The sequence below is a fragment of the Aquila chrysaetos genome, chromosome 26, assembly GCF_900496995.4.
Source record: "Aquila chrysaetos chrysaetos chromosome 26, bAquChr1.4, whole genome shotgun sequence".
NCBI classification, from domain to species: domain Eukaryota; kingdom Metazoa; phylum Chordata; class Aves; order Accipitriformes; family Accipitridae; genus Aquila; species Aquila chrysaetos.
Genome location: NC_044029.1, coordinates 6,895,666 through 6,922,280, shown reverse-complemented (window position 1 = coordinate 6,922,280; position 26,615 = coordinate 6,895,666). Strand labels below are relative to the sequence as shown.

General features: G+C 36.5%; 1 protein-coding gene and 1 long non-coding RNA gene across 7 annotated transcripts in view; both read left to right on the top strand.

Moving 5' to 3' along the window:
- TMTC3 (transmembrane O-mannosyltransferase targeting cadherins 3) overlaps positions 1-11,236 on the top strand; it is a 36,235-nt gene extending 24,999 nt beyond the window's left edge. For all 5 annotated transcript variants that reach the window (XM_030002772.2, XM_030002774.1, XM_030002771.1 and 2 more), the window contains exons 10-16: positions 966-1,114; positions 3,452-3,572; positions 4,189-4,300; positions 5,032-5,135; positions 6,313-6,482; positions 7,283-7,509; positions 9,044-11,236. In XM_030002772.2, the coding sequence (XP_029858632.1) occupies positions 966-1,114; positions 3,452-3,572; positions 4,189-4,300; positions 5,032-5,135; positions 6,313-6,482; positions 7,283-7,509; positions 9,044-9,864 (1,704 nt within the window). In that variant the 3' untranslated portion in view covers positions 9,865-11,236. The remainder of the gene's footprint in view (positions 1-965; positions 1,115-3,451; positions 3,573-4,188; positions 4,301-5,031; positions 5,136-6,312; positions 6,483-7,282; positions 7,510-9,043) is intronic.
- Positions 11,237-14,056: 2,820 nt separating this feature from the next.
- LOC115336150 overlaps positions 14,057-26,615 on the top strand; it is a 35,475-nt gene continuing 22,916 nt past the window's right edge. Inside the window, exons 1-2 of one of the 2 annotated variants that reach the window (XR_003921636.1) lie at positions 14,057-14,532; positions 15,839-17,141. This is a non-coding gene — a long non-coding RNA (uncharacterized LOC115336150). Of the gene's footprint in view, positions 14,533-15,838; positions 17,142-26,615 lie in introns of those variants that run through there. The other variant, XR_003921637.1, reaches the window with a different exon arrangement.

The following is a 26,615-nucleotide window of genomic DNA, read 5'->3' as shown; positions in this document are numbered from 1 at the left end:
TTTTTATATATGAAATCCTAGACTGACTTTCAAACTGGATGTGTTAACTATTTTAGGATGGAAAAAGCAGTTAAAGTTATGTTTAAATCTAGACAGAAGGTGACAGCCAGTTGTATTGAAAATTTCTAGAAAATTCCTCTTTCTCTCTTCAAAGAAACGTTCCATTTCTGTATGGGTTTTGTTTTTTGTAACTTTGAGGCGAGATGTTTTGAAATAATTATTTTTTTTCTGGTACCAGAGATTATAAAGCTGCTATTTAACAATCACCTAGGACTTAAAGCAAATGGTCATGTCCACTTCCTTTGCAGCGGATGGATTTCTCTGTCTTTTAATAAACACACCTTTTGTTAAGATGTCTGTCACCAACCTAAGAGCTGCAATTATGCAGTTCTTAAGTTCATTGTCATTTTAGATATTTCAGGGTGTACTTGGTGCACTATCTAAACACTGATGTTTATTCAGTGGCTGATTCTGATTTTTATGTTACTGCTTCACGTTTTTTGCAGAAACTCAAAATGCACTTTATTGTATTGTAAAAATAACTGCTTTATGCATCATATAAGCTGGTATAGATTTTTAATTGTTACAAAAGATAATGTCCAAGGTTCTCAGACTGTCACGGTTTTGTATGTGGAACTCTTATTAAAACATTGTGTTGAATTTGATCCTTTGATCCTAGTCTTTTGTTATACAGCTGCTCTTTTCTGTAGTATAGAAAAGCAAATACACTTGTAGGCCCTTAAGTAAGGAATAGTGTCATTTGCAGGTTAAAACTTGCCATGTTCAGAATGGTCTCAATGTAAAACAGATCTTGATTTTTAAAAGAAAAAAGCAAAAACCCAAAGATCTACTATGTATGTCTGTTTTTCTGGGATTTTTTTTGTAATTGCTTCATAATTTGTTTCTTGGGTACAATTTGTCACTGCCTAATCTTGATTACTAATTCATTTGTGTTTCTTTTCTAGGCACTCTGCTTAATAGTGCTACCATTCATTCCTGCTTCAAACCTCTTTTTTCCTGTTGGATTCGTAGTAGCAGAACGAGTGTTATATGTTCCTAGCATGGGATTCTGCATTTTAGTAGCACATGGATGGAAGAAATTATCAAATAAAAGGTAAAGTAGTGTTACCTATGACTGGTTTAACTCATCTCTCTTAATTTCATAAGATAACTGTATTTATAACTGCAGGCTTCCCCAGTAGAGCTCTTACCAGTATGAATTTATTACCTTATAGTTCTTATTCTCTTTCAAGTTCTTAACACAGAGTAATGACCAAGAAACCATTTGGCAGTTGTGTGAACAAATGACAAGGAAGTTCTTAGGAGACCAGTGAATTATTCTGAGGGTATTATAACATTTAATTAAGTATATATATACACACACACACATGTATATACATATATATATTTTATATATATATAAGCATACATATTAAAAAAAGCCTCAGACTGCACCAAACATTTTGGAATGCAGTGTAACTTAACATTACACATTGCTACAAAATGAACTTTACGTATAAGCCTAGTAGTATAACCCATCTCTTTTTTGTAAAGAAATACAAATATTTTCTGTTTGAATCCTAGACATTTTTAAGGATTAGGCAAAAAAATTTCTCGGTGAGATTTGATTTGTACTTTATTCAAAGGTGATTACTGACTGAAGTTTATGTAATGCATGTATATCAGTCCATAGCATATTAGAATGTCTTCTACTGATTAAATTTTCAGACATGCCATGCTAGGAATGGACATCAGAGCCATTCATTATTTGTTAACTAAAGAATTTTTTAGATAACAATTTCTCCTTAGGAAATTCTGCTCTAAAAGCACGTTTTGCATGCACCTTTTTTTTCTGCTATCTTCTACATTGATCTGCACGTACCTCCCTCTGACCTGGATGCTTTACCTTTGTTACCCCAATGGCATCCTAATGCTAGTTCAGACAAATGAAAAGGCAGCAATTCCCAGTCTGTGTTGTCTGCAGTCATTAGAGGTGAGGCCTTGCAGTATAACTTAACGCTAACAGATGCTGCCAAAGCTGACAGCACTGGATAATGAGAAACTAGTGATATCTTGTGGGAGTGAGGATAAAGTATTACCACAAGTCGCACTACGAGGCAGTAAAAATAGAAGTGATGTGAAAGAAAGCAAGGAACCAGGAGAGGACGGCTGGGGAGAAAAATTAGGCAGCAGTGTCGTTTACTACAAAATTATTGGAAATCAGCACTCTAAAAAGTCTTGAGAGAGAGAATGCTCCTTGCTTTAGAAATGTGTGGAAAGAAAAGACTTTCTCATAAGGATATAGATTACTGTGTATGCCAGTTCTCACTGGTTGCTTTGCTAATGTTTTAGAATTTCTCTCTTAATTCTTCTGTTCTACTTCTTATTTTTTAATATCTTTTAAAGCCAAGCACAGTAGTCTTAAGTGTGTACGGCATTTTGTATATCTTAAAAATGGAAGGAAAAAAAAAACCTTTCAGTTTTTAGCAAACCCCTGTGAAGTAGAGAGTGGTGTGAACAGCTGTTGCGTAAGTCAGGTGTAAGAAATAGCTGGCAATGGTGAATAGCTGTATGTCTGCTCAAGAATGAGATTTTTAAAAACAAAATGATATTCATAATTGTAAGGAGGCTACTGGTTGTTTAACATATTTTTTTCATAATTAAATTAGAATTCAGAGATCAAATGACCAGCATTGTTAAAGCGTATGTTTTATAGCTGTTGTGGTTGTAGTCAGTCATGTTTAAACTCCAGAAAAGTAAACTGCACGAAATCCAGAAGATTGTTCCTGACAACCTTGTCAGAGAGAGTGACTTCTGCCCCAATGTGCAGTTTTAAAAATAAAATTGCTGTAAAGACATTAAACCTTTCTCCTCTTTAGATGTGACAGTAGCACTAGGGGTTTATTTGCTTATGGAAGATTGGGTAGTCTCCACAGCAGACCTCTCTATTAAGATGTGTTCTGCAGTGTCAGAAGGATTGGTGATGTGCGCAGTAAAGAATTTGTGTTGAATTGACTGATAGGAAACAAAAGGATGGGATGATATTTTAGTTGCTTTTTTCATTTTTTTAACATATTGTACAGTGTTTTGAAGAATCTCACTGTTTGACATCATGATCATGTTCATTGCCTTAAATTACAGATAAGCTCTAACAGAAGTATATTTTTTGTATATTTTTTGTTTACATTGCATTATGTGGATTGTATTTGTTCTTAAGTGAATTACATAGTGATAACAAAAAACTAGGTAAATAACAAAGTTAACTTGAAATTGGACATTATTTCCTTTCAAATTTTGGAGTGCACCATTTGGTGATGAGGCAAATAAATTGGAATATACCATTCACAAATATGGTCCTCGGTTTATTTGCCTCCTAGCGTATGAGATACTTATTCTAGCATAAATTAGAATTGTTTGTGTGCTTATAACAAATCTTTGTTTTATTTAATAGTGTGCTAAGAAAAATTTCTTGGGTTTGTTTGGCTGCGGTACTACTCACTCATGCCTTAAAAACACTGCACAGAAACTGGGATTGGGAGTCAGAGTACACATTGTTTATGTCAGCTTTAAAGGTACTGTATTCTATTTGAAAAGGATAATGGAAAGTTTGTGTTGCTGTTCTTCTCAAAAAGCTGCAGAGCATGATAAAAATGGAGAGAAATGATGCTTGTTTTGCCACTTTTATTCCTACATTGACAGTGTTAACATCTAATTAGTTGCTTTTGGGAATGCTTTAAAAGCAGTGTGATGCACACATGGGAATTCATGTGCAAGAAATACATGATAATTTTTTCTTGTGTTAAAGCAGTTGAATGTAATCTCATATCTGGATGAAAGCATATGTTTCAGTACAAAAATCTACAACAAGTTTGATGCATAGAATAATTTCTTCAATGTGCATATGGCAGGATAGAATAGTTTGTACAACATCCCATAACAATTATAATGAATTTTAAAATGTTTGGTATATCTAGGGGCAAATAACTTAAAATAAATGGATGTCGAGTAACAAGTTCAATGTAACCATTCTGTATGCAGTGTTTTGTTATTCTTAACGTATAGCAGCTTGATGAAATCTGTCATTTGCTGTGCATTTTTACATCTTTTAAGACATAGTTAAAAGAAAATCAGTTGTTATGTAATTTCAGCTTAATACCTTATGCACTGGTATCTTTTTTCTGGTTTTAGGTAAATAAGAACAATGCAAAACTATGGAACAATGTGGGGCATGCGTTAGAAAATGAAAAGAATTTTGAAAGAGCTCTGCAATTCTTCATACAAGCCACGCAGGTGCAACCAGGTAAAAGCTTTGACGTTGCCATTGAATGGCATCTCCGCATTCCTAGTATTTCAGTATGCTTAGCTTACTTAACAAGATAGTCTCAATGATCTGGTTTTCTCCAACTGAGCATCAAACAGTGTCATACACTAAGTTAATTGATCCATAGTTTTTGGAAATAAACTCAAGAGAAGTCCTCCAGAAGAGTTTCTATCTATAAAAAGATGCAAAGACTTTCCATTTAAAACGATTATTTGGATGACATTCTTTCTGTGTAATTTCTTACGAAACAATTATTACTTAATTTTCTTATTTAAAACTAAGGAGGTATATAAAAAAAATTTAAAAATCTAGATAGTATCAAAGTGCACATTTGCTGTATTTTACATATTGTTGCAAAAGAAGTTCTAGGTAGTACTGGACAACCTTTCCTTTTTCCTTTAGAAGCCTAATAAATAACCTTCAATTTAAGTGTCTCTACTATAGCAAGAGATTAAAGATAGATATGTGAAAGTATGACCTCAGATTTTTTACCATTTTCCAAGTAACTTTATAATCCATCTTTGGTTCATGGCTAAATTATTAGCTTCATAATTAAGATAAAAAAGCAATAATATAGAATTGCTTTTTTGTTGTTGGTGGTGGTCTTTCTGCAGTACCTGTACTTCATGCTACTCTGAAGGCATAGGTATTTATTTTTGTGATACTTAGTTCATGGAAGTATTTGAAATTTCATTCTTTTCTTTATTAAGATGATATTGGTGCCCACATGAATGTAGGAAGAACTTACAAAAACTTAAACAAAACTAAAGAAGCTGAAGAATCGTATATGATTGCTAAATCATTGATGCCACAGGTAATTAGTAACTTTATTTTATCTACCACCACAGGAGGGAACTCTTTCAGACCTATATTCATGATACCTATTTTGTATTTTTCCTGAAGCTCTGTGTTGCTGTATACTTTAAAGTTGTTAGGGTTTTGGGTTTTTTTAAATCTATCTATTAAAAGAGTGGGTTGTATACAATTGTGGCTGTTAAAAAAATGCTAACTTGGAACTTCTTCAGTAAAACTATTTCAAGTTACTTTTTATACTGCTCTGGGTTTTTTTTGCTGAAATTGAGGATATAAAAGAAAGCAGCAGTTAAAAATGTACACCTACAGTTTCTAGTCACAGTGGGTTTATTTTCACTTACAGCTAATACATTGATGATGACTGAGTTCCCAAGAGAAGTCTTAAATGCAGCACTGGAGGTGGGAGAAGGTAGCCGCAGCAGCGACAAAGAAATTCTTTGCCTGAACATACTTTTAAATACAAGTGCTTTGTTGCCTTTACAATTTGTCAAGTTATATTTATACCTAGCAAATATTACTTATTCTAGCTCTGTAGGAGAAAGAGAGGAATATTTTGGAGAATGTATAAAGGTAACAAAAGCTGTGGGTAAAATGAGGCTGACAACAAAAATCAGCAGTCCCTTGAATAGAAGTATGGCATTAAAAAGTTTGTATTGTGAAACAGTATGAAGATTCTACATGGATAAAGTATAAACACTACAACAGTTGCAGTGTCATTTTCATCTTTCATGACTACTTCTCATCTGCTATATCAGTGGCTGGTAAAATCTTACACTTACCTTAGGCTGGAGGGTTAAAAAAAAAGAATGAAAATGTCTGATAGAATGTCAGTTTAGGCTTTAGGAAATATTCGTTGTCTGAATGGGGAAAGTTTTGCAAGGTCTGGTGTGTTTCTAACGGCTATCTGCATGAGCCTAATTAGGTGGTAGCAGAGCTTAATTAACTGATATGTTAAATATGATATGAGTCATATATTCCTTCATAGAATTAAAGAAGAAAAAATATTCTGTTTATATTTTTGTATTATTTTCTGGGAAAGAAGAGTTGCTACTTGTAATCACTAAGAGCCTGCACACTACTGTCCAGTGATACCCTAAAAGAAATGTGATGAAGAGATCTATATTAATTGTCTTTTATATTTTTACTTATCTGTGTTTGGTACATATATTTTTTTACAGATTATTCCAGGTAAAAAGTATGCAGCAAGAGTTGCTCCTAACCATCTGAATGTTTATATTAATCTTGCAAACTTAATTCGAGCAAATGAATCTCGCCTTGAAGAAGCGGATCAATTATATCGACAAGCAATTAGTATGAGGCCAGATTTCAAGCAGGCTTACATCAGCAGGTATCTTTTCTAATTTTAGAGATATATATTCTTGAATAAACATTTATGTATTTGCAGTGCTGTGAGCAGTATTTAGTTCATACAGTTGAATTAGCTGCTGGAATTGATTCGTTTTTCCAAATGAGAAGATGAACATTTGGGGCAATAATCAGTTATGCATTACAAGCCCTGTTCTTTTAAATTCCTGCTTCAAATGGTGTGTTTCCCCATAGGCTGTGTATTCAAACACTGTAGAGCAAGACGCTTCTGTTAGATTTCTTTATGAATCTCAAACTCAAATTTCTAATCTCCTAGTTTAGTTTTGAACTAAAAAGCTTTTGGTTAGTCTGAATTGTGGACCTTGCTTTATCCTTCTTTGTTAATGGTGGTCCAGAAAATGCAAGACTTAACTATAAAGCACATAAATGTCAGCTAAATAGATAAGAGTAATGTGGCTGTAGGTATTGAGGCTTCTGTTCACTATTTTGTTAGTTGTGATTTCCCTTGGGACTTAGGGAGGTACAAAGATGCCTGAACTATAGCTGTTGCAGTGTAATTACAGGGCCAATATCAGGAACCCTTGATCACTTTTTTGGTTTTTGTCCTGCGTATATGTTTGTTGTAAACAGACTTCTGAGAGCTGAAAGCTTTGGGAATGGTATGTAAAGAAGGTCCTGCATTGTTTTGTGTTTGAAACAAACAAACAAAAAACGCTGTTATCTCACGTCTACTGTCTGTAGGAGGGCAAACTTTTAAAAAAACTGAATTATTTTCATATTAGTGTGAATAAAAGTTGAAGCTTAAATCTGATTCTTCAACAGGGGCGAATTACTTTTAAAAATGAACAAACCTCTGAAAGCTAAGGAAGCTTATCTTAGAGCTCTAGAACTAGACAGAACCAATGCAGACCTGTGGTACAACTTGGCAATTGTTTACATTGAACTGAAAGATCCAACAGAAGCCCTGAAGAATTTCAACCGAGCACTAGAACTCAACCCAACGCATAAACTGGCATTATTCAACTCGGCACTGCTAATGCAGGAATCTGGTATGTTAGTTGTCCCTTATATAAATATTGTGTACTTGCATTTATAGGATCCATACTATTTAATTTTTAATGAACTGGTTTAGTTTGGGAAAGCAGAATTTTGTAGCATCATCAAGGAAGAAACTGTTTATTGTAATAGCCAGCTTTGTAATTTATTCATAGCATATGGAATTTGTGCGAAGTGTATATATACCTTAGCTGATCAGCTGTTTTACAATATAACATCTTATACCTATAAAGAATAGTGTTACACAAACATCTTCAAAATTGTGCCTACATAATCTTAAAAAAACGTATTTAGTAAAATATGTGTAATAACTATGTTTTGCATTTATATTGATTGATTTCATTCTTTGTTGACTAAAAAATATAGCTGACTTCTGTGCGCTTTAAATCTAGCCCTAGGAAATGTGAATGTTTTCATAGGTTCCTCTGTAATACTCCTAATTAGGATGAATTAGGTCGGATTTTCATGAGTTTATTGTTTTCATATGTTTAGCTTCTAGCTGTATGGGTAAGTGTAAGCCTTCCGTGAATTCAGGCTGTTGCAAAGAGTATTTGGCAAGTGACTAGTAAGGTTTGTTTCCCTTTTGTTAGGATGGTAAACTACCCCTAAGAAAGAGATAATATGGAGTTGATTGGATCTGATGCATAAATGGATTATTCTCCATTTCTTCTCACGTTGTAAGTTAGGTAGTACAAGAAGTGCCTTGTTTCTTGTCCGTAGAAGCACAAGGTGCTTCAAACAAGCAGAAGCATTAGCTATCTACTATTCAATTATTCATACTGGAACGTGCAGCACTGTTTAAGGGGGTGAAAGAAGGTGGTTAAAATCAGCTTCCTGCCCCTCCATCCTTCAGTAAGTCTGTGACTGGAATTCCTTACTGAAATATGTTCACTGGAGTATTCAGAACAATAGCACAGACTACAAGCTAGTCTAGCTAATCCTGGTATTATCAGACAAGATTATTTTATTGTATCTTTTTCAGACTTTGAGGCAAATTAACATATGGGAGTTATAGATTTTATTGGTTTGGTGTTAGAAGATATTTTAGCCTGGCTACCTCTGAAGTCACCCTATGTGATCTCTGTCTTTAAACTCTTTCAATCTATCTTTAACAAAATGAGATCTTCCACTCCAAGTTTGCCTCTCTAAGAGCTGGTTTGTCAGGACTGATACCTTCTCTGCATTCCATTTGCTCAACCATACATGAAAATAACTTCTGTTAAACTTGTAGAGACACCTTTTGCATCTATTATACCAAACCTAAATATAATTCAACAGATAATAGAATAATGATGCTGGCTTTGGCTATGAGTCAACTGTAAGTAGTTTCATTCTGTAAAGAAGGTAGATGTCATTTACTTTTTCTGTTACACAACAATGATAAAAAGTAGCATTTTAAACGCTTTCCCTTTTACAGTTGTACTAAAGATGGTACGTTTTAATTTGTATCAAAATTAGCATTTTACAGGCCTGGTCTAAAAATCCTTCAGAGTAAATCTAGAATTAAATGCATTTTCTGTCATTTAGGTGATGCTCGGCTTAGACCTGAAGCTAAACAAAGGCTGTTACATTATGTGAAAGAAGAACCACAGGATGCAAATGGGTACTTCAATTTGGGTATGCTGGCAATGGATGACAAAAAGGATATGGAAGCAGAGGCATGGATGAAGAAAGCCATAAGGTTACAGCCAAACTTCCGAAGTGCTTTGTTCAATTTGGCACTGCTTTATTCTCAGACAGCAAAAGAATTGATGGCATTGCCCATCCTGGAAGACCTACTGAGATACTACCCCGATCATACCAAAGGTCTGATTTTGAAAGGAGATATCCTTATGAACCAAAAGAAGGATATCGTTGGAGCAAAAATGTGTTTTGAGAAAATTTTGGAACTAGATCCCAAAAATGTACAAGGAAAACATAATCTTTGTGTGGTTTACTTCGAAGAACGAGACTTGATAAAAGCGGAAAAATGTTTGGTTGAAACGCTAGCACTGGCACCTCACGAAGAGTATATTCAGCGTCATCTAAACATAGTTAGAAGTAAAATTGCATCACTCGGTACTACGGAAGAGTCATCGCTTCCAGCAGATGGGACTGCAACTGCAGCTGCAGAAGAAAAAAAAAATTCATTTCAAAATTTGAAAGAAGTAAAAAATGAGCAGAAAACCACCCAAACAACAGTTGATAACAATAAAGGGCACTCAAAAAATAAGAAACGAACAGAGAAAAACAATATGGACAAAGAGACTCCCAAAAAATCTACAAAAGAAATCAAAGACATTGAGAAAAAGAGAGTTGCAGCTTTGAAAAGACTAGAAGAGATTGAACGTATATTGAATGGTGAATAGTCTTTATCATGTCACGATAGAGTAAGGGGAGAATACTATTTTTAATTATTGTTTAATATGTGATCCAACTGGAAAGTGGTCTCAGTGCTTTGAAAATAGAAATAAAGTTGCATATCACTTAGCAAGCAGCAAAAGGCATTACAGTGCTTTATGTGAGAAAACTGCAACTTTTAAATACGATGGGGGGGTGGGAATCGAAGGATAAAGAGTTGAGAATAATCTTAGATGCAGAATCCTAATAGTGAGAAAATAGCACTCAAAAAGCACTGGTAGTCAGGGATGTTCAGTAATGCTACTTTCAAAGAATCAGCTTAAGAACTGAATGGAGAATTAATGGGATAAGCCAGACACTGCTGCTTTCCCCCATATAAATCTGTTTGTATTAACATTATCTACATTTCAGTTTACACATCATCAGTTTAAATCTTTCTAGACCTCTGCTGTACATGAAAAAGAGTTTATCTTTGCATTATTTGTTTCCAGAACTTAACAAAGTCATCAAAATGCCACTGGTTGTAGTATAGGAGGATGCAACAACAGACTAAAATTTTCAGTTGCATTCTAAATATGGAATGATATAGTAACCTTTTAATTGTTCTTTACTTACAATGCTAATGGTTTGTACTGTTTTACCTGATAGAAATCTTATGGTGCTCTTAAGATCTTTAGACTATGCTTTTACTTTTAAAGGAAATGTGTGTTTTTTCTTCAACTGTCTATCACCTGGTTGTTTTTAAAAATGATATAAAAAAGGGTGGTTTTCTCACTTTTTCCCCAGTTCGTTGAATGCTGATAAATGCACTTTTGGTACAGTAACCAGTATGCTATGCAGTAGTCCTTGTTGACTTTGTATCAATGGCTGTGGATTGACTCCTTGGTGTGTAGTAAATTCTTTCTTGTTTATAGCAAACTGGCTTTACTATTTCTGTCATTGGAACAGTATTTCTATTCTCATGACTTTTTACAACACTAATGTAAGCAAATGATTGCTGAAGGAAGTGTGATAATAATTAAGCCACTGAATTTAGCAATGTTTAACACAAGGAAATGTAGACAGTATTCTTCCAAATACTAAGTTCTGTTGTTTTGATACTTTGTCATGGGTGTGTGGTTTTTATTAAATATTTATTTTGGCTACTAAAATATTCCCATTTATGCTTTTCCACTAACGCATCATTTTAATTTTTTACATGAAATGAAAATCTTTGCAATTTCAGTGTTGCTTTTATCCTTGTGCAATGCATATATTTTTGTTTAAATATACTACCGATTACCTAAACCTGATGTTTTCCTTAATTATGAGAAAGAAAAGAAGTGTAAGAGCTGGGTTCAGTAATAATTTAATTAATCATTAAATCTAACTCTTACTCTTCATGTTTGGTCTTATTTCATGATGTAGAAGTATTCCTTAGCAACTCTTCTGTTTAAACTTAATCCTTTCTGTAACTGCTCAGCTTTCTGCCTCAGGCAGTAATCCAGCTGTAAGATGTAGTATTTATCTCTGTGGGAGGGATTTTCAGTGGTTGAAGGCCTTGGACAGACTTTTTCTTTATTATGTATCATTTGTAATGTTACCACAACAATTGCTTGCATGGTTAATAACTGGGGGGGCGGGGGGGGAAGTGGGTTTTTAAAAACATGATTTAAAAGCTGCGGACAGGAACAGATACGTGGTGCGCAGCTGTTCTTCATACAAAAATTTTTAAGTGCCACTTGTAGTGAAGTGCTCCCAGGAATCTATTGACCACACCTTGAAAATCGCAGTTTTATCTTGTCTGTGAATAACTCGGATACTTGTAGCTAAAATAGCTGGTATGTTGACCTTTATGGAAACTTTAACTTGCATATTAAGTCTTCCGTCCAAACCTTTGTTTTACAAAAGAATTAGTCATTGTTCTGGGTTATACAAAGGAACATTCATTTGAAAATGGAAGGAACTAAGTAGTAAGAAAAGGTACTTTGTGATGGAGCAGGCCAGGATTCTCCTCTCTCTGATATCAAGAGCTCCCGGAGTCCTGTTGCCGCAACACTTTCATTCGATCTGTAAATTGAAGAGGGGAGTAAAGGCACATTCTGGATTTCTGCAGCTGAGCCTCTGTCACACTGCTCTCATCTTGACCATCCAAGTAGCTCTTCCTTAGGGACTAGCAAGAATTGTTAGGTTTATTGATACTAAGAGGTGCCATCAGGTTTAACTAACTAAAATCATCAGACTAATGTAAGCTGAAGGATGCTGGAGTTAAGTCTTTCAGTCTGTTATCAGGCACCATGCCCCTTCTGTCTCTTTTAAAGAAATTTTAGTAAAAACAAGTATTTTGACTAATGTCAGTGTGCTGAGTTGTATTTAGCCTGTTAGGATGTGTCAACCATATTAAAATTAAACTCACATGAGAAAAATGGTTCAGTAAATTGAAGTGGCATAACTTCTGAAAAATAATCAAAATAGCATTTTCTCATAGGTAAACTATCAAAGAGAATAATTTTGGCTTTGTCTGCTTGCAGATAGAACAGAATAATCGACAGGCATTCTTCTGCTTTCAGTTCAACCTATCTTTTCTCCTCTCCCTGTCATCCTCATGTGCAAGAACACCATAAATGTCATCCCTTTTCAGAACTCCCTATTTCACTAATATGCAAGAACTGGAAACTTCCAAGGATGGGACAGGCATACTAAAATAATTTGTAGCCCTCTTCTTATACAATGCAATGGCAGTGGTTGCTGAAGAAACCTGAAGAGATGTTTTATATCATCTTTGCATATATACACAAATTGTTCAAACTTACATGTTACAGCTGCAATAAGCGTTTTAAATGTTATACACATTTGTGCATATAATTTCAGTGCAGTCTCGTGCATTTTGTCGGATTAATTTTTGGATCTTTTGCAGGTGAGTATATGCATAAAGAGAGGTAAATACATGTAAACATAAGGATTAATTGGATATACACGCATATAGTTGGGACAACTGGATACTTACGGGTAGTGCAGTTTCAGAAAGACGAGTGCAATTGTAGGTTAATCTTTTGAGTATGGAAATTTTTTTGTCTGTATTGCACATGAAACATCCTAGGGCTTCATTTTCTAAGTATTACTCTTTGCATTACAACCAGTTAAAAACATGATCGTTCAGATCTGATTTTTTTTTTTTTTTTTTTTTTTTTTGTCTATTGGTTTTTATCAGCTCTGTCAGGGAAATAGCTGGGTATTGTGAAGAATAGGAAACCTTTTCCTACAAACGGGCATGTACAGAGTGTTGGAGAGTGGAGTCACAAATGATGAAGTGGGACAGAAATTCTTTTCAATGTGCAATGCAGTTTGTGCATTAGGCAATACTGGAAGAGATAAAGTCAAGCAGGAGTAAACAGGAAAATTGCTGTGGATGGAAGGTTTCATATAAAGAAAAGCAAGAAAACATGCAACACGTGTGTTGCTGGAGTCTTTGAGGGAAATAGGAAGCTTTAGATCTCTGCTCAGTTGTGGAGATTTACTATGGAAAGAACTGCACCTTATTTTGGAACATAACGTCAATTTCAGTATATTTAAAAGGAAAATTTCATGTAATTAGTGCAGTCTTAGGTAAGTGGGTCTCAGCTTCAACCTGTGAAATAATACCTGCATAGCTGTAAAACCTACAGGGACTTCTCATCCAGCTCCCCAGTGGCTCTCTGGCGTGAAGCAGATGGGCTCCGAAGATCCTCCTGCTCTGCAGGGGACACAGGTTTGTTCTGTGCCCACGGGATGCGAAAGATGCACGTGTTCTTTGTTTTCCGGGAGGTATGACAGTGCGGTTACTGACTTCCCCCAAAATGGATTTAAATTGCTGACAACAGTATGTTTTATTACTCGGCCTGCGGGGTAGGCAGCCTCATCTTTAATGGGACTTGGAGCAAAGCACTGACCTGTGAGAAATGTCATTTTTCTGGTAGAGGAGTAAGCACTCACCCAAAGCAAAAGCTGCTGAAACATTTTGGCGCTGTGCATGCAGGTTGTCCACAACATCTCGGCAGCTTTCCCTTCCTCACGGCGCTTGGGTGTTCCCAGACCAAGGGGTGCTGAGAGCAGCTCTTCAGGTGCAGTAGTTCAGCCGTCTGCCACTTCGTTGTCAGATGAGGTTTTTGCAAGATCTAGCCGTGCCTCGTAGCTGTAAAGCTGCTCGCATACCTTCTTCCAGGGTATGGAGTTTTGGGCTGAACGTGCAGGCATTTGTTCCTTCCTGAAGTTTTCTTTGGACAGACTCGATGAAGATCAAAACAATTCTGGGAAGTTAGCAGCCCGCCCCAGGCTCTTGCAAACTTTGCATCCCACAAAAGCACTGGGAAGAGTCCCAATTTGGGTGAGTGTACGTGGCTGGGCTTTTTCTTGCAGAGGCTCTGTAATCCGCCTCTGCCTGGCAAAATGTCTGGGACGGCAGCAGAACCTGCTCCTCCTGTAGAGTCCTGCTTCAGCCACTGCCGTGTAACCAAAATTACGCTTCTGCGGCTTTCAGCCTAGGAATCCTGCTTTGCTTAGACAGAAACCTCGAGAAGGGGAAGGCTGGAAGACGCCTCTCCTTCCACCCGTCCTTCACCTCACTACCTCTCCACACAAAACTGTAACGCTCTTCGTATAGTGTTTCAACCGATCAAGAAGAATCTGCCCCCCAAACCTCCAACATAGCTTACGAAAAGGTAAGACATTCCTGCCTGGGATCAAAATAACATAGCTTACTCTGTTACGTACATTACTATGCTACGTATTTTTTTTTTTTTTTAAATAATCCTAGATAGATACCATGTTATAGCATTCAGTGAGTGTTAGTGCAGCTAGTATTCTTTGAAAACTTAAAAACTGCTTTCTGCAGTCTAATATTTACTGCCTGTCTACAAAACAGTGGTCCTGCATGCGGGATATATGTCTCTCTTGCAAGCAGCCAGAAGAAATTGTGTAAGCACATCATCAAACAAAAAGCAATGACAAAAACAAAACAAAAAAACCCAAACCAAAATAAAAAAAAACCATCACAGAACTTTCTGCATAATTATCCTGGGATGGGAACAACATAATAAGCTATATAACATTCTTGGGCTAGGAAACAGTTCCAGAAAAACAGGTTTAACCTTCCCTGCCACAGTGTCACACTTTCAAAGATTGGTAGAAAGAGAATTGGACTTTATAGATACCATATACTTTGAACTAAGGAATTCTGTTTAAAATAAAATATTAATATAATGTTAATACTCCAGCATAATGCAAATAACTGTTAGCTGCTACATCCTGACCAGCGTAAGAAATATACTATAAAAAAAAAGTGAGTAAAAAGTCCCTGTTCAGCTGGTGTCTTCACCGATGCTTGCAGAACTGTAAATGTCTTTTGTTAAACGTCCATACAGAGGCACTAGCTTTCTTTACAGCAATTTTAGAGGTTACGTGCTGGTGTGGGTGAGCTCAGCCTTTTTCAGATGGGGACAGAAACAGAGAAAGAAATGAAATGCTGGGGTTTGTGGGGCTTTGCATGCCAGGCTACACCTTGGCATTGTGGAAACGTATATATAGTTGCCAATATTTTAGTTACTGGTAGGTCAACGTAGCAGACAAATTGGGGTATTTGATATTTTGGAGGGTGATACAACTTACAAGCTTTATACGAGGTTATGAATTCTCTGTGTCTTTTCTACGCTATAACTGTATGAATGTGAAGCCTTGAAGGATTCCAGGTAGAACAGAAGCGAGCATTAAAATAAAGCATGTTGTTCAGATTTTCTACAGCTATTCAGCATATATGTTTGTTCCTTACGCGTAATTATCAGGGTATTGTCTTTTTAAACGCACATACCAAGGTATTTGTAATTATATGTGTATTCATGCGTGCACAATGAGAGTAGGCGGAGGAGGAAAATACAACAATTACAGGATGTCTTACCAAAAGTAGAAGTCATAAATCTTGATTTTTAAAACACCACCTTGAACACGCGCTCACCTTTATTTCGTTTGCAGTTGTTAACCCAGTCCTACGCTTTTGTTGTGGGTGATCGTCCTCGGAGCGCGATGCTGCAGCGCCGAGTCCCCAGCACCGAGCGCTCCAGGGCGACGGTGACCGGCGGTGCTGGCGGAGCGGGGCGTTAGTTCTTCTCTCCTCAGCCCCAAGCGAATAACGGAGCTCGCTTGTCTCTTTGGGCGCGCTGCTCGTTTCATCTGCAGGAATGTCGGACGTTAGGGATGACCATCTCGGTTTGCAAGATGTAGTAATTTCTCTGTAAGTGCGTGCCTTCTCGTTAGCGGACAAACAGCGTGATGATATTGAAAGCTGTAGAGGGTATGAGTGAGGGAGACCAAATGACAAGAAATGCTAAGTGTTATTGAAATCCAGTAAGATAAAAGGTATGCAATAACTGCTGTGCTCTGAAGTGATGCAAAAAATATGATGTCTTATTCAGTTTAAAAAAACAAAGACAACACCTGATAAAAGAACTTTAAAAGGAGCTTCTGAACACCCTTTCTACACTTTTGAACGAGCTTTAAACAGGTCTGGAATGTATAGAGCTGGGTTTCCTTCAGCTCTATACATAAACATTTATCGCTTTTCCATAGCTACAAACAAATAAATACAGACAATGAAAGGCATATGAAAGCTTAAAACTTGTGAAATTCAAATACTGTGCAGAAACATAAAAGAAGCTGAACGGGTAGTATTTCTTTAGATGTATTTATATGAGTGTGTTTGCATGAAGGTAAAGTATGAGCTGTCATGATGAGCATTATTTGGATGAGCCGTACTACATTTCTGCCCCTTACTTGGATGAATTCAGTGAAGGTTTTAGTGCAAATATTTGCATTGAAATTTACCTTTCCAGGGATATTCCTCCAGCTGTTTTTACAGATATTGCAAAACAACTAATTTGCTAGAATATTCATGAAAAGCAAAAATAAGGAGCGTAATTAATGTTTGGGAGTAATTTCCTTCTGATCAATATACATGAAAAAGTATATATTTGAACAAAAATTTATGCATTGCACAAAGATAAAAGCAACACTGAAATTACAAAGATTAAGAAATTAAAATGATGCATGAGGATTTTCTAAGGATTTTCCAATTATTTGCACTGGTTTATCTTGTGATAAAAATAACAAAAGGAGCCCTCTTTCCATTGGCTTCCTCTTACCTTTTGATGATCTTGCTGTCTGTTAAGACCTTTTCCTCTAAAGAACAGCTTTTTTTTTTTTTTTTTAATTATGAGTACAAAATTGGCAGATGATCCTTCAGCTTACAAACACAAAACATATTGTGACCGTAGAAAAAGAAAAAAACATAAACCAGAAAGCAACTGAAATGCAAGAAGACATCTAGGGGTTTTTGTTTTAAAAGTTAATAACAAAACAACAAACACTGTTATCTCAGGCTGTCTAGTGTCTGGGTGTCCCAAGAGCCTTTTGGCTCTTCACAGTTTAAAAACCTTTTCATACAGTTGTTTTTACTAGTATACTGTTCCTTCTTCAGCTCTAGATGAAACGGTATAAAGGGATTGAAGGTGAAATTGAATTTCAGTAACACAGTCTCTGTATTTCTTGAATACCTTTAGGTTCTCTCCTTTGTTCTCTTGTGTTCTTTTGTTTCTGCAGCAGTGGTACTTCCTCCCACTGCCAGTGTTCCAGGACAGAAGGCTGTAAAGAGGAAAAAGAAAAAGGAGAGAGGCTAACCGAAGGGTTTTAAATCTTTATACATGTATTACTAATAAGCATCTTCAGTGTTCTGTTTTTTCCCTTTAATTTAAATATATATTTATAAGGTACTTATGTATATAAGTCATTTATGTAAGTCTTTGCTAAAGAACTGCAACACAATTATTTCAACATTCGCTTGGAAGAGTGCTCATTTCGCTTTATTATTGAAAAATATTACTATTGCTATTTGGAACAGCAGTGCAGGAAAAAACCTACAGGCGGTGATGACCAAGTTACTGCTTCAGGTTATTACCTAGTACGGAGCAGTTGCATAAATCACACAAATGATCAGCTAAGTGCAGAGACGTACATAAATAAATCTATGGAGTTGTATAATATGTAGAGCATAACACCACGTAACTGAATTTTGCCGTTCTGTCTTGTGATTTGGTTTATTTATTGCTCGGGATCTGGCAGGGGTTTGAGCTGGCAGTAGTTTCTGCTTCCAGGGGCAGCAGTTGTTCATCTGCTGTCCATCATCACTTCAGAGATGAAGGCCGTTATCTTTGTACTTGACCTCTTGCTAAGTATCTTGTTAGAGGGAGGAGCAGAAGGTAGAGTCAACAAGCTAAACTAGAACAATATTTCAAGAATATTATGATTATATCAAAGCCAGCTGATCTATGGATAAGGATGTAATTAGCTGGTGTTGTTCTATATTTCTGTCCTGCATTTAGCTATTTACAGATAGTCTTCCTTGTAGTCCTAGTAGCAACTTTGGTACAGTTTAGGTCAGTAACAACACAAATTGTAAGCAGCAATCCACCCCATGCTCTCCATGTGACAGGATAAATTGAGGTTCTCTGAATAACACCACTGGAAGATGTGGCCTCTCTGACCCAAGAAGCTTATTATCATGGAAGTATGTGATGATCTAAATTAGGACATAAATAAAAATGGCATTTCCATTGTATTTTGGGGACGAGCAATAAATCATTTAGGGTCTTACGAAGTTTCTTAATTCTACTGAAATGCAACGATCTTCATGATGTTGCTTGTTAACATCCCTCCAGGCCTGTAGTTTTCTTCTTAAGAATTTATTGCTTTTCTGTGACTTCAGAATTAGAGGAAAAATAGTAATTTGCTTTTAAATGTCAAATGCCCTACTCACAAATTTTTAATTTTAATTCAGGGTGACTATGCATACAGCCTGAAGAGCCCTTATGCAGAATTGCACTGAATAGTGCTGTGAAGGCCACGTTTGGAATATTGCATGTACAACATGACTGGAAAGGGTTAGGAGGAAAAAAACCCCATCATCCAAGATTTTTGAACACAAAGATACAACCAGTGTGTCAAGACGTTTTCACTCCACAGATTACTGGGTGCTTGAGTACACACTGGGGAAATATCGCTTCCAACTTGCTTTTCACTTCTCTTTTTCTAAGCATTCCTTTTCAGAGAGTGAAAGTGGGTTACATAGACTAGGGTCTAATTTAGTGTGGCCGCTCTCAGAAGGAATTCTGCTGTGTACCCAAGGTGGTCGGGGGCTGTAGCATATGATGTGTGAAGAGAGGCTGAAGAAGCTGATTTTGTTTTGCCTAAAGAAGGCAAGACTATAGGGGCTTCTTACTGCAATCTTTAACTCTCTGTAGGTATTTGCACAGAAGCTGGAGCCAGATTCTCCTCGGTGACGCACAGCGAAAGGTAATGGACACAAGCTGCAGCAAGGGCAATTCTAATTAAATGCAAGAAAATAATTTTTCTCAGCATTCCCATTTGCAGATGATGGCGCTGTTCAGAGGCACGTCACCCCTTTGACACATTGCCTGCTCCAGGCTCTTCAGCAGTCACGTCCCTGTGGGAACAGGACTGTACTGGGCAACCATTTCGGCAGAGCTGGAGCAAGTCATTTTGCTGCGACAGACACTGTTTGGGCTTACTCCAGGTATACACGGCAGAATTCAAAAAGGTACAGAGAAGGATAACAGCAACTACATTGATCCAAAGGCATTGCAAAGGTCATGCATTACTTATGCAAGGGCTTTCCAGGGTAGAAGAGATCCAGGGAAGAATCATGCAGTTTGCAGTAAAGGTGAACAGGAAATTACTTCCCTTTATTTCTCTTAATATCAGGCTGGGGGACTTAAATCAATAAAAACTTTGTTGGTAAAAAGAACGTCTTCACAGAATGCATAGTTAAATTCTAGAGTTCATTGCAAGATGTGGTTGCTGTGATATAAAAGATCCCAAGAACCGAACAGCTACATTGATGAAAGTAAAGATCTATGAAATACCATTAAACGCAAGGAAATAGATGCAACTTCTGGTTTAGGGAGATCCTCGTGTGCAAACTCCCAAAATTTGGTAGGATATACCAAGAGAAAAAAGCTCATCATGTACGTGCGCTATTCCTAAACTTGTTCCTAAACTCTTCTCCTAAGCACTTGGCAGTAGACACAGTCAGAGACTCCATAGCAAGCTAAACGGACTTTTGGTCTGACCCATGCCATAAGAAATATTATTCTTATCTTCAAAATCATTAGAGAAAAAAGTAGAAAAGTTTTGATTGGAGTAACATAGAATAAACAATTATCTATTGTAACCCTAGTTTTGGCTATATAAATATAGATGAAGATCTTGTCTGTAATGTTTTTGGATAGATAAATGTTGTGGGATCTTCAACTTTGGAGGTACGGGCTAGAGAACAAATGCTAAGAATATGGTAAGGCCTGGATATTTGTGTGCATGCTGGCCAGCAAATTGTTAGTTAGGCTGTGAACTTGCAAAAGGTGACATTAATCAAAATGAGTTTTGATAAGAAGTGGGGCATTTGAGAGGCTCTGGCTGTAAAAAAACCAGCTTTGTGGGAAAAAAGGTACAAACTGATTTATTTTTAATTAAATGGAAAAAATAAGTAGGCCTGTTATTTAAATCTGGTTTTGCAAAGGGCAGATTTTTATACACAGACGTACTAAGACAATTAAAAGGATAAATTAAATATAGAGAAAGGTGGAAGTAAAATACCATAAACTTCTCTATGTAGATTAAGATGCTATTTTGTAGTTGATATAGCAGATGAAGAAAACATTTGATACCATCTTTCTGAAATTCAGCTCTGGAGAGACTAATAGTTAAACTACAAATGATAGGAATTGATGGAGTTATTGGAGGGTGGATAAAAATTATCCAAAGGGGAAAGAGCAACAGGCAGCCCTGCAATATTTGGTAGCGCATTAGTTACTAGCAATGTTCCTAAAAGAACTTGGTGATGAACTTCTTTAATATTGTCAGTAATGGCCCTGGTAGAAATACAGTAAAAAAGCTGATTGTATGTGTTGATAATATAGATCTGTAAGCATTGTCAATACAGGGTAGGGTATTGCATAAAAAACACTTGTTAGGACTGGATTAGTAGAAATGGGATGAAATTCAATAATAGATAATATAAGGTGACGCATCCTGGTACTGGTATCAAACCTCTGTTGAAAGCTACAAGTTTGCAAAGAACTGAGGTAGAAATGCACTTGTCTGTCCTAAATAATAGCAGGTTTCTAAATTACTGAAGTCATTTAGCCACAAAATGAGATGACTGTGTTGAAAAGGTAACTCCAGTAGAAATAGAGATGTTCCTACTACAAGACACTGGTGATGCTCATCTGGAATACTCACTTAGTTTTGATTACTTACATCCAAGAACAATAAATTCAGACTAAAACAATTACACAAAATCTCTGCTGGATGACTAAGGAAGGCAGGGGGCTTACCTTCTGCAAAGAGCTAGAGCCTGTTATCTGAGGCTAAACAAGTGAAAAGGGCATGTGGTTATCAAGATATCCAGTAGGAGGATAAAAACTGGAAGAAAAATTACCATTTAGGCTAAAAGCCAATGTTTGTACAAGAACAAAAAGGGAGAAAACAATTATAAATAAACTTGGGCTGGAAATGAGGCAAAAGGCCCAGTCTACTGGAACAATATATCTTGGGGCTATCTTTAAAGGAGAATGGGAGGGGGGGGAGAAAAAAGGAGTTATTTTAAGCTAAGGCTGTGAACAGTTTTGAAAGTGAACGCATTAAATGCTACCTGTAATAACAAAGAACGAAGTTTTGTGATCCAGGAGGTTCATTCTAATTTTGTGCTTCCTTAAAACACTCTGAGCTAGGAAATCATAGGAAATTCTATCCCTTCTTCTCTTTATTTTAGAGCATATGTTTAAATTGGAGGTACTCCTGCAAAAGTAACAATGCCTATCGCAAACTGATGTATTTTGCATATGAAATCTTTCTGCACAGAACTATGCAAAATTAGATCATATTAAAATTGCCTGTTTTCAGTGGTTATAATATTACTGAAATCTTAATGCAACAATGAAAATAGGTTGTCTAGACTTGCGCGATTATTTTCTTCCTGAATTATTTTTCCATCTTACTCCTTTGAATTAAGAAGCTCCCGCTATAAGTTAAATAAAGGAACTTTTAAAGGGCCAACTCGGCGTTAAGGCAAATCCCGTGATGTACAAAGTACCACATAGTCGCGTGTGCTGAGTTACTGGTGCAGTTCGTGGGGGAGTACCTGAGGCAACTGAAACTTTGCAGTAGAATTCAGTTTTTATGAAGATGCAAATATTGCCTTTTTATATGTATTGGAGATGGTAGTGAAAGCCTTACAAAATATTGGAGTGATCAGTATTGTGGGTAATATGAAGTTAGAGAAGAATATGCAGGTCTCTCCCTTTTTTTTCTTGTTTCCATGCCCTCTGGCTTGTAGGCCAAGATGACACAGTTTGCTACAACCATATCTATAATAAAATGTATTTATTATACAATATAATAACAGTCAAAATGAAAAACTGGTTATAAATCAAAAAGAAATGGAAAATGCATTATTTTGTACTAGATTATATTCTTGTTTTTTAATATGATACATGGTTCAGGCTTTATATGAAAAGTAAATCATAGGCATAGGATTGTCTCCTAGAAACATTTTAACCAGTTAAGGTAATAAAGAAATACAGAACAAAAGTAGAACCTACTTTATTCTGTTTTTCAGGCAATATGGAAACAGTGGTTGCTGAAATAATTTGTTACATTTAAAGAAAAAGAAAAATTATTTCAGATACATCTTTTATATGTTAAAAAAAAAAAAGAGCAGTGAAAGCAATTCTAAGATGACAATGAAGCAATGACAGTACCAAAGAACATAGAGAATGTACACTTAAAAATTAAATGAGCTCCTGGACTTTCCAGGTTTTCTTTTTTAAAATTATTGAACACATTTTTGGAAAATGTGGTCTGATCCTCATCCAAGCTTTTTGTGTGTCTCCTTTCTGTTTCTGAGAGCATGAGGATCTAGAGAATGTATCTGCACTATGTTAAAAGGAATAATAATTGTGTAATTCAGAAAAGATCCAAATGTAAACCTAATTATGACAAGTTATCATTTTATTTCCCATCGGTTAACAGGTTCTTCCAGCAGAAGTCATATATTTGAAATGCCAGGTGAGGGTCTGTCTTGAAATTTTTGACACCTGGGAGGCATAAACACATATTTATACTCAATCAATATTACACCATCTTTATTAAAATTTTGGTGGTGACAATTTGTATTTTGAAATCTTTCCTGTTTGTATCGCAGTAAAGGTTTGACACTGCAGTGCTGGAGACTTTGCTCACAAACGTGCCTGGGCACGTACAGAAGCGCAGGCAGCCCTCACCACCTCTACTGCTGCTCTGAGATGCTGAATACCATCGCCACCATCCCAAACCAGGATTAAATCACTGCAGCCTTGTGCCTCATTTAAGACATTCTTTCTGAGCAGCAGAGGTTTAATCCAAAACCTAGGAGCTGCCCTAATCCTCGTCCTTCGGTGCCTTCTCAGTGTCGAAACACCTGTTTTCCAGAGCTGACTTCCCAGTGGCCACCAGTAGAGACCCTGTGCCTCCACCCGCTGTGCTGGTGGCCCAACCTTCACGCTTCTGTCTTCCCAAGAAAGGATACAGGCAGTTTGTCATCCATCCCTATGCAACAAACTGTTAAAAGTACATACAGCTCTATCTCAGGTTTCCCTTAAACGAAGCCAGTTTACCAGACAGTTAATTTAAAACGCAGAGCAGAACAAAAGCTTTTTCTATTTTCTATATTCCAGCTTTTCCCACTTCTTTCCTCCCCCTCCGCCCTTAAAAAGCACGAGATTTGTTCTTCTCTTGCCAGCAGTCTTTCCAGAACCCCTTGACTGCCTTCAGAACTTCGGCTCCCTCGAAGACGTTTGGTTTCACCTCTTTCTGAGCAGCACGTACCGGACCCGTGAGGTCCTTAAACGCGAGGCTGAAACGCAGGTCCCCGGGAAACCTGCTCCGCCGTCGGGTCGTGCCGAGGCTTTTCCTCGCGTACGCGGGGCTCGCTGCCACGACTGAGCTCGTCGAGTTCTCGCGGGGCTGACGCTTCTGTCGCTACAGGCGCCGTCCCGAGTCGTTAGGGCACCGAAGTGCTCCGTTCTCAGCCCTCGGGAGACGGGCGCACTCGAGCTTGCGTTCCTACGGACACTTACTCCCTTTCCCGTTCTTAAAATGCGTCGGGAGGATCCAGCCTTGCGCAAAACGTAAATCAAGAAAAAGAGGTTTAATTTTATTTTTTTTTTTGGTGTTTGGGGTTTTTTTGGGGGGGTCTGACAATCTGTTATTGGGGGTTTGCTTTGTATGCCGACGTTTTGGGCTTAAATCTAGCCTCTTAATTTAAGACTGCCCTCCGACTGCAGAGGGGCTACGTTTTAAGGCATGCTTCTCATACTCGCCTCTTGACAATATTCTGCTGAGAGCAGTGGGGATTTAGTTTAGTCTTCCTTAGGACCCAAGCTGTTACGAGTCAGGGGAATTCCCCTGACGCTGGAGCCATTCACGTTACATCTGACAACTTGCATCGTCTTTCATGCTGCTTTATCTCATCTTTATTGAAGATGACAGTTTTGTTGTTTTTATTTAATTCTCTCCTGTATTCACAGAGAAGAGCTTGTTCCTGTGGAACTTTTTTTTTTTTTTCCTGGCTGGACCGATTTATTTTGTACAGAAAAAAAAACATTTTTAAACAACCTAATATATGACTATAAGGATTTTTCTTTTTAAATAACTCAGAGTTTGGCCTACAATAGCTAAATGCTTAACTATTCCATTTTGAACTCAGACACCAGATATGCCTCGTATGAGGAAAGGATCTCGATTAGATTTATCCCGAGTGTGGGATAGATGAGGCTAGATGTGGAAAAAATGTTTTCCTCCTCTTGTCACTAGTGTTCCAGAGTAGGTTTTTTGTTTCTTTGTTCTGTAATATGAATCTGGTGAAGAAAGCTGTTTTGTTTTCATTTTCTGTTAGGGAAAAATGTATGTTCAAATAAATGCTTATAAGGTATCCCTTAATGTAGAAGACACATACGCTCAAACAATTAATCCAGGAAAAGATTTATCAGATCTATGAAAAAGATCTTACATTCTTCTATAATTATAGAAAAAAAGTATGAAATAGTTTGGATACAGACAGCCATAGTCCTGCAAAATATTTTATTAAGGTCTTAGCAGCAATTTTACTTAAAAGTAATACAGTGTACCATGACATTGATGATAGGGTAAAAAAGTAACAGGCAAAAGAAACTCTTAAATCTGCTGAGTCAATTTTGCTCCCAAAATATCATTGCGGTGAAATTCAAAATTAATATGAAGAAAAAACCCATGGGGGAGTAAGGAGGGGGGGAAATTATACATATATACACATATATATTATATATGTACATGCAATATTTATACGCACACACATATATTATTATATATTAATATATAATATTTAATATTGTGCAATAGATATTATATATACATTTATAATATATATGTATATAAAAGTTTTCTGGCTGTTTTGTCACATTATTATTCATACATTTTATTGAGTTTCTTAGGAGAGTCTGTGCGTGTTACTTTTTCATAGCTCTGTTAAATTACCTTTTTCTCCCTTTTCTACATTCTCTTCTTTTAAGGCAAAAAGTACATTGGACCAGATCCTGTAGGAGGAGTTTTTGAAATTTCCAGAAAGACTTCTACTGGCCACATGGACAAACTGTCATATGACTAAAGTAGGAAATTAAGTGTGAGGAAAGTTATGGATTTTTTTGCAATGTACTAGCTGCACCCCAATAATTGCTTGTGCCCATGTTTTCATTCCATGGTAAATGAAAGGAATGTAACACTGCTGAAGGTGGCAGTTTCCAATCAAATAATGCGTTGCAGACTCTTAACCTGTCTTTTTCTCACAATGAGAGAATGAGAGCCAGGTAACCTGTCCTGAGTTTTGTTACAGTATTTCTCAATGAGCCATGTTACTCAAATTAGTAATAAAATAAACCATAAAAAAACCCCATTGTAGTATTTCAGGAGAGTAAGTATTGTGCAAGACATGACTTTGATTAAATGGATTTTTGTACAGCTAATGTAGATTTTTCACTGTCCTCCCTATTCAAATAGCATTTCTGAAAAAGATTTCTTGAGCCATAATCACAGCTATTCTCACAGATACCTCATTTTTTACTATGTAAACAAACTGAAAACATTGGAAATGGAAATTGTATTTCTATTTACACTTTGGTTGCTCTTTTATTCCTCTTGAGTAATTACAATTGGAAATACTACTATCCAAATAGAAGCACTCCTTTAATGATAGGAATTTTCACATATATTTTGAGTTAACTTGTGTAAGCGTATCACACAGAAAGACAAGTGAAATCCGATGAGGAAGCAAATTGTGTGGGATCTGGAGCAAAAGGACTTGAAGAAGAGGAGGTCCTGAGGTTAAATCTCCTGTTTCGTAACTCTCACATGCATATAAACTGTTCTGCTGTTAAATCACAGTGTTTGTTTGGATTTTTTAATCTCTAATGAGTTGAAAACTCATTACACATGAAAACACATTATTCCCAGAGAAGCTCATGTGGGTTTATGACAATCTGACTATGCAAATACTTTTAAGTTAGTCAGCAATGAATTCATTTAACTTTAAAATAACCTCCTGCTTGAAGATTAAATTTGGCATGAAATTTTAAAAATATTTGTATTTTTAATATATATGGAAGATAAG